This window comes from Sciurus vulgaris (assembly GCF_902686455.1).
Source record: "Sciurus vulgaris genome assembly, chromosome: 17".
Lineage (NCBI taxonomy): Eukaryota > Metazoa > Chordata > Mammalia > Rodentia > Sciuridae > Sciurus > Sciurus vulgaris.
Window position 1 is genome coordinate 42,877,666 of NC_136478.1, and position 12,714 is coordinate 42,890,379.

At 35.3% G+C, this 12,714-nt stretch overlaps 1 protein-coding gene across 3 annotated transcripts in view; it reads left to right on the forward strand.

Moving 5' to 3' along the window:
• LSM14A (LSM14A mRNA processing body assembly factor) overlaps positions 1–12,714 on the forward strand; it is a 58,925-nt gene that overhangs the window by 33,964 nt on the left and 12,247 nt on the right. For 2 of the 3 annotated variants that reach the window (XM_079118563.1, XM_079118562.1), the window contains exons 4-6: positions 5,000–5,122; positions 9,051–9,227; positions 9,516–9,581. In XM_079118563.1, coding sequence (XP_078974689.1) covers positions 5,000–5,122; positions 9,051–9,227; positions 9,516–9,581 — 366 coding nt within the window. The remainder of the gene's footprint in view (positions 1–4,999; positions 5,123–9,050; positions 9,228–9,515; positions 9,582–12,714) is intronic. The other variant, XM_079118564.1, reaches the window with a different exon arrangement.

Below are 12,714 nucleotides of genomic sequence, written 5' to 3' on the forward strand. Positions count from 1 at the left end.
GTGGTGCATACCTGTAATCCCAGTGACTCAGGAGACTAAGGCAAGGAGGATCACAAGTTCAAGGCCAGCCTCAGCAATTTAGTAAGACCACGCATCAAAATAACAAATAAAAAGGGCTGGAGATGTGACTCAACACCCGAGGTTCAATCCTCATCTCCCCCCCACCCCCACCCCCTGAAAAAAAAGAGTTGGTTTTTCCTTAAATTTTTATAAAAAGTCCCTAGCCAGACCAATCAAGGAAAGAGAATCAAGAATAAGAGTAGCCAGGCACAGTGGCACCCACCCCTGCAATCCCAACAATTTAAGAGGCTGAGGCAGAAGGATCTCAGGTTCCAGGCCAACCTCAACAATTTTAGTGAGACCCTGTCACAAAAGGATGGGACACGGGTGGTGGTGCTCGCCTATAATCCAGTGGCTGGGGAGGCTGGGCTAGGAGGGTCACAAGTTCAAAGCTAGCCTCAGCAACTTATTGATGTCCTAAGCAACTTAGTGAGATCCTGTCTCAAAAATAAAAAGGGGGCTGGGGATATAGCTCAGTGGGAAAGCACCTCTGGGTTAAATCCCCAATACCAAAAAAAGGAGGAAAAAAAAAGAATGAAAGTAGAGCTGGAGTGTAGCTCAGCAATAGAGCACTTACCTCTATCATGCATGAGGCTCTGAATTCAGTCCCCATCACCACAAAAATTATAATAATAAAGAGGAGACATCACTATAGATCTTAAAGAATAATATAGGAGCCGGGTGTAATGACACGTGCCTATAGTCTCAGCTGCTTGGTAGACTGAGGTAAGAGAATCTCTTGAGCCCAGGTATTCAACGCCAACCTGGGCAACACAGCAAGACCCATCTCTTAAAAATGAAAAAAAAAAAAAATATATAGGGGTTTTTTTTGTTTGTTTTGTATTTTGGAGGGGAGAGTGAAATAATTTATTTATTTTTATGTGGTGCTGAGGATGGAACCCAGTGCCTCACACGTGCAAGACGAGGGCTCTGCCACTGACTGAGCCACAACCCCAGCCCAATATAGGAATATTATGAACACTTTATATCGATAAGTTTTGACAGCTTAGATGCAGTATCTGCTAATGAAGTTGAAACTATCATTTAAAATCTCCCATTAAAAAAAAATTCTAGAGTTGATTTTACTAATACTATATAATCTCTTTCAGAGAATTGAGCAAGAGGAAATACTCAACAACCAGATAACCAAGGCTAGGTAACTGAGATAACCAAATCTGACAAGATCATTACCATTACAAGGAAAAAAAAATTACCGATCTCTGTGCCCATCCCCCAGAAACAGGCATAAAATTCCTTAACAAAATATTAGCAATAGAGCCAGCAATTCTGAATGAGGAGACTATGTAATGACAAAGTGAGGGTTATCTCAAAATGGCAAAGTTGTTTCAACATGAAAATCATTAATGCTTATTAACAAAATCAATAATAACTGCAGTTGGGCTAGGGTTGTGGCTCAGTGGTAGAGCATAGAGCACTTGCCTAGCATGTGTGAGGCACTGGGTTCAATTCTCAGCACTGCATATAAATAAATAAAAATAAAGGCTCATCAACAACTAAAAAAATATATTTTTTAAAAAAGAATAACTGCAGTCATCTCAATATCAAATAAGCATATGATAAAATTAAGCACCCAAAGAATTTCCTAGATTATATATTCTGTAAATGAAAAACAAAAAACTAACATACATAATGGTGAAATAAAGCAAAGGCAAAATTTTCCCTTACCATAGATACATAAAAGATATTAAAGACCTAAAGATAGAGGAAAAACTTGAGGGTGATGTGATTGCATCGAAATTGTAAAGGAATATTAATATATGAATTAAGCATAAGAGGATGATGTACATGGTAAATGTATGGGAATCTATTGTATTCTAGAACTGATAGTGACTGACAAACTTGCTATATGGCAAATCCAAAATTTTATTAGAACACAGCTTTATTCATTTATTTACATATTGTTAATGGCTACTTTCTCAACTTCAAGGGAAGAATTGAGTCATTATGGCTGGGATCATATGGCCTACAAAGCTCATATTTTATTTACCATCTGACCACTTACAGAAAAATGCTGATACCTGATATAGATCAGATTATTGGGAATTGAAATGTGTAACACAGCACTGCTTAAAATAGAATCAATGAAGAACAAATATAGCTAGATACAGTGTTGCATGCCTATAATCCCAGCAACTCAGAAGGGAGGAGGATTACAAATTTGAGGTCAGCCTCCACAGTTTAGGAAGACCTCTCAAAACAAATAGAAGGACTGGGGGTGTAAGTGCAGTGGTAAAGTGCCCTGGATTCAATCCCCAACACCCCCACCCCCAAAAAAGGAATATATCAAAAGTTATTTTTAAATCTCTGTAACAGTAGTTCTTACCAGAGAAGGAGTAGTTTTACCTTCCTTCTTCAGGGGACATTTGCTGATTAAATGTATAGAAACACTTTTGGTTATTCCAGCTAGGATATACTAATGATATGTAGTGGTGTGGGTAGAGGCTAGGTTTGCTAGGTTAACCCTGCAAAACAACTGTCTGACCCAAAATGTAATTATAATAAAACCCACAAAACCATGAAAAGATTAAAGATTTATATAAATAAAGTTAATCCATGCTTATGGATTGAAAGAATCAGTATATTTCAAATGATACCATCCACTAAATTGATTCATTGTAATCCCAGTCAGAATCCGTCAGGCATTTTTTAAACAAATCGTCATGCAGATTCTAAAATTTATGTGGAAATTAAAGAGTATCCAGGACAATCTTGAGAAAGTTTAAGGTTTGTACAACCCAATTTCAACACATAGTATAAAGTTAGTAATCAGAACTGTGAATTGGTGAGTTGTTGACATGAGCGTAGACAAATACATGAGGAGTAAAGAATAGAGGATGTAGAAGAAATAGTCCACTCAGATACTGACTTTCTCCACTCAGTGGAGAAAGTAACGCCACTTTTACATATGGTGGTATAACTGCTGAATATCTGTGGAAAATACAAACCTTGACCTTGCCTTAAACAGTTCATAAAAGATATTTTGAGGGAGAGTAGTCATAAATCAGTAGCGGAATTGGGGAAGGACTAAGAGGTGTGGTGTGACCAGGAACTCGGAGAAGAAATGGAAGATGTAGAAGAATTTGCTAATTATTGAGCACATACTCCAGGGGGCAGCAGAGGAAGGTTGAGTGGGGTGAGAAAGCACAGAGCAGCATAGAGCTGCTAATAATACACAACATCAAAGTAGGTTTCCGTTGTAGTTCAGTGGTAAAGTGCCTGCCTAGCATATGTGAGGCACTGGGTTCCATCCTCAGCACCACAAAAAATAAATAAAAAAGATATTGTGTCCATCTACACCTAAAATAAATGTTTTTTTTTTTTTTTAATAGCTTATGTTTTGATCATTGCCCAAAACTAGAGCTAATGGGATGGATTCAGCTCCCCCACAGAAGTCTTTTTTTGAGAAAGGATCTCACTAAATTTCGAAGGTTAACTTTCAACTTGGAATCCACTTGCCTCGGCCTCCCAAGTTGCTGGAATTACAGGCCTGCACCACTACGCAGCTCCCCCACAGAATTCTTGAAAGTGCTAATCACAACATTTCCAGGGATATTTTGGGAGTTTATTTTTTATCTCTTCCTGACCGGGCTGGAATGGCACTGCCTAATTGGAGTGTACCTCCAAAAGGAGTCTCAGTGCCCCGTTTTAAGAGAGAGATGAACAAGTGGAATTCATTAAGTTGGAATGAATGAGGAGGAGTATCTTAAAGACCATGTAAAGTTAGTAATGGAATGGAGTTTGCCTACCCTGGCTGTGAGCAGATTGCAAAGGACATGAAACTGCTGCTCTGGGCTAGACTCATTAAAAGAAGGAAAGTGATGAGGGAAGAGGTAGACAGGGCCTTGTAAACTGAGGTAAAACATTTAAACTTTTATCTTGAAGACAGTAATAAGGTGATTATATTTGTATTTTTAAATTTTTATTTTATAAAAGATTATTCTAACTACCGTCTTAGAGTAAGTTTAGAGGTTGGGGAATGAAGACCATTGAAATAATATTAAGTGAGAAAAAAACAGTACATAAAAAGTGAATACTCAAAAAAAAAAAAAGTGAATAATCCAGAAGTTCTGCAGAAATTTACAGAAGATGATCAACATAACCAAACAGATAACTGGATCCATTCTAGGAATTTTATTACCCATATTACCCAAACTTCATGTGACTGTTTTAAACAAATGCAGCTCCACAATTCTCTTTTAAGGCAAAGCATTGAAACTGGGATCCTCTGTCTGTCGTCTTGAAAATGCTGAAGAAGCTTCTAGTCTGCTAATTTGGCTCCTTGTATGGATACTTGGTATCAGAATAATTGAACTTAATGTTGGTGTAGAATTTACCATTTCTGCTACTTCATTATCTGATGTGTGCCCTTACTGTTGCATCTGCATAACTACCTGGGACCTTTCTACACATGTTATAATTTTATAAAAATTGTTTGCATCCAAGTATCCTGGGCTTTATATTGACATTTTTCACCTTACATTGCCATGGTTTTCCCAAACATACATACATACATACATTTATTTATTTATTTATTTATTTATTTATTTATTTATTTATTTATTTATTTATTTTTGGTGCCAGGGATTAAACTTGGGGGCACTTAACCACTGAAGCATTTCCCAGCCCCTTATATTTTGTATTTCAAATCAGGGTCTCGCTAAGTTACCTAGGGCTTTGCTGAGTTGCTGAAGCTGGCCTTGAACTTGTGATCCTCCTGCCTCAGCCTCTCAAATCACTGGGATTACAGGCATAGGCCACTGTGCCCGGTTCCAAACTTACTTTATGCACTTAATTTTTAGAATTATTAAGTTGTATAAGAGTTATAGAAGAGTAGGCAGACAACATTAAGATGATATTTTATATAATTGAAGTTTGTTTTTTGTTTTTGTATGTTTGTTTAAAAAAAATCCTCTTCAAGCTGGAAGCTCCTTGACATCCTTTGGAACAGAAACATCAAACAGTGGTACCTTATCTCAAAGTAGTGCAGTTGGTTCTGCCTTTACGCAGGATACAAGATCTATAAAAACACAGTTATCTCAAGGTAAGCCTTTTTTTCCTTCAGATATTTTCATTCTGAATTTTTCTGTGATTTTTGACTCTCTGAGCTTTTGCAGTTTGTAAATTACATGTATAATTTCTATTTAGTTCTTCAAAATTTTTTCTCCCAGTTATCGTATTATAACAAATGTATCCTTGAATGACTTATACTATTTATACTTCAAACTTCATAGATCATGAAATTGAAATAGTGGACATTCTCTGTGTTTGACGTTTTTGAAAAGCAATTATATAATTTGTGAATGGCACTTAAATACATAAATCAGTACCAGATTTGCCACTGAGGATGAGCTCATCTATATAAATTTGAAATACCATCTGAAAAAAAAAGAACTATTCATTGTACTGTTGCATCTTACCTAACATTCTGACAGGATATAGAGCAGTAATTCTCAGTGTGAACCACCCACAACAGTGTCATCTGGAGCACTTCTGGAAAATGTAGGTCCTGAGACCTACTACATCAAAATCCCTGGAGCAGGGATCTGCATTTTAATAAGCTTCTTAAAGGATCCTGTTTTATTTTTAAATTCTGTTTTTCCATTAACCAGTCTCATAACCTTAAGTAGTCACAAGATTTCAATCTGCTTTTATCCACTGCTAAAGTGGGTATTATCGATTCATTGCTTTACATGAATGTTTACTTTTCAATAAAGCAATGTAAAGTTATTTTAGAAAGAAGCTATAATCACAGAATTAATACTTTGTTATGAATGAAATAAATATAATGAGCATAAGGAAGAATATAAAAATAACCATAGACTTAGTACCCAGAAATAACAAATATTTACATTTTATGTATTCTATATATTTTTTAAATTCTTTACTAAACTGTTACTTAATCTTAGCATTTATTTTCTAAATTATAAAATGGGGCTCTTCTGCTGAACTATCAGACTTATTTTTAAGAATTAAATTTTAAATTTTCGAAATGTTTGCAGTGCTCTTAACATAGTGCCTCAGACAGTATATGCTCAGTAAATATGAGCTATCTTAACCAGTAGTCAACATCAAACCTGGTATTGAAATCCCAGAAGTATTCTTATTAATATCATAAACACAGATGCCTGCTATCACTACTCCTGAGTCTTAGAAAGTTTTAGCTAAATCAGAATATATGAGGCGATAAGGAAGTGACATAAATATTGGAATTAGCACTGTTTACCAGTGCTAATTTTCTACTTGCAATTGAAAATTCACTGAAAAACTTAGAACTAGGGAGGGACTTAAATTAGAGGCAAAATGCCCCAAAATCACTTAATTCATACATGTAATGGGGATTAGAGAAAAGGCTCACAATAATTAGAAACAGGAAATTATGTATAATATGCATAATAAGAAATAGATCCACTTCTATGAAGAAAAATGCAAAATGTAACAGTAACATAAAAGGAGTCACATATAATGAGGAAAACATCTTGTTCCTAGATAAAGAATTTATTTAGTATTGAGAAGTCTTCTTATATTAATTAAATTTATTGCACTTTAATCCATTCAAGTGAGATAGTAGAAGAACTTAAAGTTTTTGTTTTTGTGGGGTTGGGGTGTTTTTGTTTTTGTTTTGTGTGTGTGTGTGGTACTGGGGATTGAGTGAACCTACCGACGCTCTACCACTGAACTACAGCCCCAGCCCCCGTTTTTAAACTTTTACTTTGAGCTGGAGTCTTGCTAAGTTGCCAAGGCTGACCTCAAACTTTTGATCCTCCTGCCTTATCCTCTTGAGCTGCTGAGATTACAGGCTTGTACCACTTTACCCAGCGGAAAGATTATCTTTAAATAAACATGGACATAATAGCAGACATAGAAGCAAAAAGAAAAATAATGTAATAGATGATAAAAGTTTTATTTTTAAATTTGTGGAGAAAGCTTTGTTGTTCCAGTGAATGATGTTGGGGCAGAAAAAAACTTCTGATCATTTAGAGGGTTTTGGTGGAAGATTGTTTCAGGTACTAGGGATTGAACCCAGGGCTTTGCATATGGTAGGCAAACACTCTACCACAGAGCTATATCCTTTCTTTTCTGTTCTGGGGCTTGAACCCTGGGCATCACACATGCCAGACAAGCACTCTACCACTGAGCCGTATCCCCAGCCCAAAAAACTCTTTAAAATAAATTTAAATGTTACATTTTAAGTATAATTTTATTAAAGTTAGAGGTATATCTATATAAAATTGTTACAGGATGTATTTCTACTCAAATAACTCTGGATTTATTCCTATATTATGCCAACATTGCCTGTATTTCCTTATTTATAGCAAAATTGTTATCCTGATTAGTAAACTCTATTTGTAAAAAAGAATGTTTTAAACACAAAACAAAGTACTTTCAAAAAATACTACAGGCTAGGTGTGTTGGTGAGCACCTGTACTCCTGGCTAATTGGAAAGCTGAAGAAAGAGAATCACTTGAGCTCAAGAGTTCAAGGCCATCCTGGGCAACATAATGAGACCCTATCTCCAAAAAAAAAAACAAAAAAAAACCTTTTTATTTATTTATGAGTAAAATATGAAATGTTGCTCACAGGCTAAAATTTACATAAACCACCATGATTTCTCATTATGATCAATGAAAAAACGAAAAAACTAGTGTTTCTATTAATGATAACTTTATTTTTAAATGTTTTCATAGTGATCTAAATTTTTTGGCCAAAGCTAATTTGTCATTAATGGCTGAAAATGGTGATACACATTCGTAATACTTTGTATAACCATAAACTAATTAATTGGCCCTAAAGTATCTGGATACACAAAACCAGTGATTGCCAGTGCTCAGCAGTTTACCAGTTGTTTGGAACCTGTGTGGATGTGCATGAGTAGGTAGTGGCATACTTGGAAATGTTTTTGTATAAAATGAACATAATTTTTAAACAAAACATCATATTGTACAGTATCATGAACTTTAAGAATTACCTGAGCAGAGATTTATAGCAAACACCATAGGGGCAAAATAAAGCATGGTAGTAATGCCTAATGTTGTATTCTTCAGTTAAACCTGTGACTAGGTTCTGACCTCATAAAAGGGAAAGCATTGTAAGTACAAACCCCATGTTAAGTAAAACCTTGCTTTTAAAAAATCTCTTGATCCTTAAAGTGGCAAAGAATTATTATGGCTACTGTGTAATTATCTGAAGGGCTTATTTGTTTCTGGTCTTTTAATTTTGATGTTTAATACCCAAGCATCTAAGGTATATAAGAACCACTTACCTCACCTTCTTGTAATAGTACTTCATGGACAGATATCGTATTAGTCATCTACAGAAAATACTAAAAACATTTAAATGTGTCAGTATTTGGTTGTTATTGCATAGCCTTCATTTGACCTACCTTCAACGTGATTTTCAATATTATTCTTAGGGAGTCTTGTACCAGGCAACAATTTTTGAGATACTTTATTCCACTAGGTAGAAACACAGATAAAGTTGTGGAGGTGAAGAGTCTTTGTTTTGTTTTGTTTTGTTTTGTTTTGTTTTAATGACCAAACTGCTGAGTTTAATGGCACATGCCTATAATGCCAGTCTCAGCGACTTAATAAGACCCTGCCAGAAAAAAATAAGATGGACTGGGGTTATAATTCAGTGGTAAAGCGCCCCTGCATTCATTCCCCAGTACCAAAAAAAAAGAGGAAAAAAAATTAAAAATACTGAGCAGACCACTAAAGATAACCTGTTTTAATAAGTAGATTAGTTCAAATTTGTACTGAGGATTTGTATTGATAGAAATAAAACTATAGGGCCTGGAGCTGTAGCTCAGTGATAGTGTTTGCCTTGCATGTACAGGGCTCTGGGTTCAATCCCCAGCTCCGCAAAACAAAAAGAAAACTCTAATAGACTTTTTTTTTTTTTTTTTTTTAAAGGTCTAATTTAATTTGAAATCCTAGGTTAGGGTAGATTCTTATCTTCTGGTTACATTTTAGGTCGTTCAAGCCCTCAGTTAGACCCTTTGAGAAAAAGTCCAACCATGGAACAAGCAGTACAGACCGCCTCGGCCCACTTACCTGCTCCAGCACCTGTTGGGAGAAGGAGCCCTGTATCAACCAGGCCTTTGCCATCTACCAGCCAAAAAGCAATAGAGAACCAAGAGCACAGGCGAGGTAGAACTTTAGCTATTTACTGTTCTATAATTGACTGATCAACATTTTCACCTCACCTTATTTTCATTAAGAGGATTTACTTTATATGAATGATCCTAGAAGGTTTAAACTGAACTTAATAGAATGGTCAGTCTTTCAAATTTGACTCAAAAGTGGTGGTGGGGTGGCTATACTTTTGGGGCACTGCATAGGTTTTGTTTTGTGGGTTTCCCCTCATTTCTAATTTTACAGAAAGTTTCAGTTATATGTCCTGAGTTGATATCTCACTTTGCATGTCCCCTTCTATAGCTGAAGTACACAAAGTTTCAAGACCAGAAAATGAACAATTCAGAAATGATAGCAAGAGACAAGTAGGTAAGTTACTTGGACCTATCCTATGGTTCTCAATTGGGAAAACATATTAAATGTGTGGTGCATAATTATTATAAAAAATGAAAGTTGGGGATTGTTAACTATTAAGAAGTACCTCAAGGGAGTGTCTTTGTGATGACAGAACAGTTCTTTATCTTGGTTGTGATGATGGTTATGCATATCTGTCTATGTCGTAAAATGTTATGGATCTATACATATATAAAGACATACCAGAAAACAAGAACTTCAAAAACTGGTGATGTCTGAATAAGGTCTGTACTTAAATTAATTATATTGTGCCAGTGGCAGTTTCCTGGTTTTGGTAATGTACATTAATTATGCAATGTACATTAATTGAGAAGCTAGGTGATGGGCATAAGGGACCAGTCTGTACTACTTTTTTTCCCCTTCCATATGTCTATAATTATTTTAAAATGAAGAATGATTTTTAAAATGTACTCTTTGGGTGTGGGGGGAAGAACTACTCAATGATAGTCTTTTTAATATATTCCTGAATATTTCCTGCTAGTAGGATTCACGCATGGTTCTATGGCTTGCGTAAATCTAGTGGGAATTTAACCCAAATACCACTGAACTACATGCCCAGTTCTTTTTAAGGTGGTTGCTTTTGGTGTTTTTGTTTTGTTTTGTTGTTTGTTTGTTTGTTTTTACAGTACTGGGGATTGAACCCAGGGCCTTGTGTTTGCAAGACAAGCACTCTACCAATCGAGCTATATCCCCAGCCCTGCTTTTTGGGTTTTTTTATTTGTTTGTTTATTTTGAGACAAGGTCTTGCTGAGCTGCTGGGACTGACCTTGAACTTGGAATACTCAGCCTCCCAGGTTGCCTGGTGTCCTCTTTTTATATTTATCAGTTTCTTGTTAGCATTATAAAATCAATGGTTTTGATTCTCTATGATTTTAGAAATGGAATTATATGTAAAAGTTTGAAAATTTTCTCCATTAAAATTATTTATTTAAGTTCCCTTTTTATTTATTTTAATATTTGAGAACTTTTCCTTTCATGATTATTTAATAAGGTTTTACATTTTCGTTACTTGTTTTATAATCCATAACATCCCAAAAGCATCCATTGTATTATTAATTTCAAATTCACTAATAGAGATCAAATTATAATTTAAAACTCTTCCAAATTAAAAAAGTATAATCATTTTATTTATATAATGAATGGGAAGTAATTTTCTAAGTTTTAGAAACATAAGATGTACTGTGTGTGTGTGTGTGTGTGTGTGTGTGTGTGTGTGTGTGTGTGTGTGTGTGTGTTCACACTCTCATTTCTCCTGTACTTTTTTGAAATGGGTGCTTGCAGTGTTGCCCAGACCTGGCCTTGAATGCCTGGGCTCAGTGGATCCTCCTGCCTCAGCCTCCTAAAAAGCTGGGACTATACCCAGCTCCATATATTTTATGTTCTTGTATGTGCTGTGTATACAGAGGTTTTGGTTTGATTTACTATATTTTACCATTTTTGAGGCGGGACAAACTCTTCTCTCAAAATAATTGCCATGCTTTTATCATGTAAAAATTATATAAATTAATAAGTAAAGGTATTTTTCATTGCCTTTAAAACTCATCACTCTTCCCTTTCGCCAGAGTTCATTAACAGAACAGTGAATGTTCTTTCTGATTTTTATTTTTATTTATGTATTTATTTTTAGGTTTTATAGACATAGACATTATGACTGAAACTTTTTTTTTAAATGGATCTGTCATACTTCCTGGCATGTGAGCAAGTCATTTGTAATAGTAAAGTTGAATGTTTTTAAAATCCTGCTTATCTAGATTAAAAAATGCCTCTGTGGGGTTTTGTGGTTCTTTTTTTTTTTTCAAACCCAGGCACTCTGTTAAGACTGTCTTTGAACTCGTGTTCCTCCTGCCTCAGCCTCCCAAGCTGCTGGGATTACAGGCAGGTGGCATGTGCCACCATGCCCAGCACCTTCAGTAACTTCTGACCTTTTCTACTATGTAGTGAACTTTTCTCATAATTATAGTTATTAAATTCATACTGCTTTGTTCTCTGCATTTTTTTTTTTTTTTAGTTGTCAATGGACTTTTTTTTTTTTTAATTTACTTATATGTGGTACCGAGAATTGAACCCAGTGCCTCACACATGCCAGGCAAGTGCCCTCCTGCTGAGCCACAACCCCAGCCCCTGTTCTCTGCATTTTTCAGTTAACTCATGTCAAATGCTATTCCATATTTCTCTATCATTTTTTTCTTATTCCTCGTGTTGGTTCTCAAATATTCACTATAGATTATACTACTTTGTATTATTTGATCATATCTCATGTGATTGACTAAAATCTTATTGTGTTATATAGAGAGAATATACATAGATACAGTAATGCCTGAATAATATGGAGCCTGTTAGAGGGTGAGAGCAAAAAGAAGTGGCAAATGTTAGGAACAAAAGAGAACTAGTGCTTCTTGTCTTTATCTGTGTTATAGAATTAACATCTCCTACTTTGCAGTTTGTGCTTATTAGTGCCCATTTATTTTTCCTACTGTGTATTCTTTTCTGTTGTACTTTTCATAAAAGGTTTTAAGTTTTGAGAACCCTGTGTTTCTAGTGCTTTGTAGGTTTGGTGGATATGCCAATAAGGAGAACAAAGCCCCTACCCTCAAGGAGCATTACATTAGTTTTGTGTCGAAGGCTCTAAACTTGTTTAGTTGTATACTCTTTAAGTAATACATAAATATAACCGGGCACAGTGGCACATGCCTATAATCACAGTGGCTCAGGAGGCTGAGGCAAGAGGATCACGAGTTCAAAGCCAGCCTCAGCAAATTAGCAAGGCCCTAAGCAACTCAGTGAGACCCTGTCTCTAAATAAAATACAAAAAAGGGCTGGGATTGTGGCTCAGTGTTAAGCACTCCTGAGTTCAATCCCCAGTACCAAAAAAAAGTAATACATAAATATAAATTTTTATAATTCTTATGTGTGCTGTTCTTCCTATATACATTAAACTTTAGTAACCAATTTTAATATGAAACATACAAATACAGTAATGTATATAGAGACTTTAAGCATTTCTGTTGTTGACCTGTTACAACAGAAAGACCACAGTAACAACTTGTCTTAAATTAACTATTACATACTTGTCCATTGTATATATTTT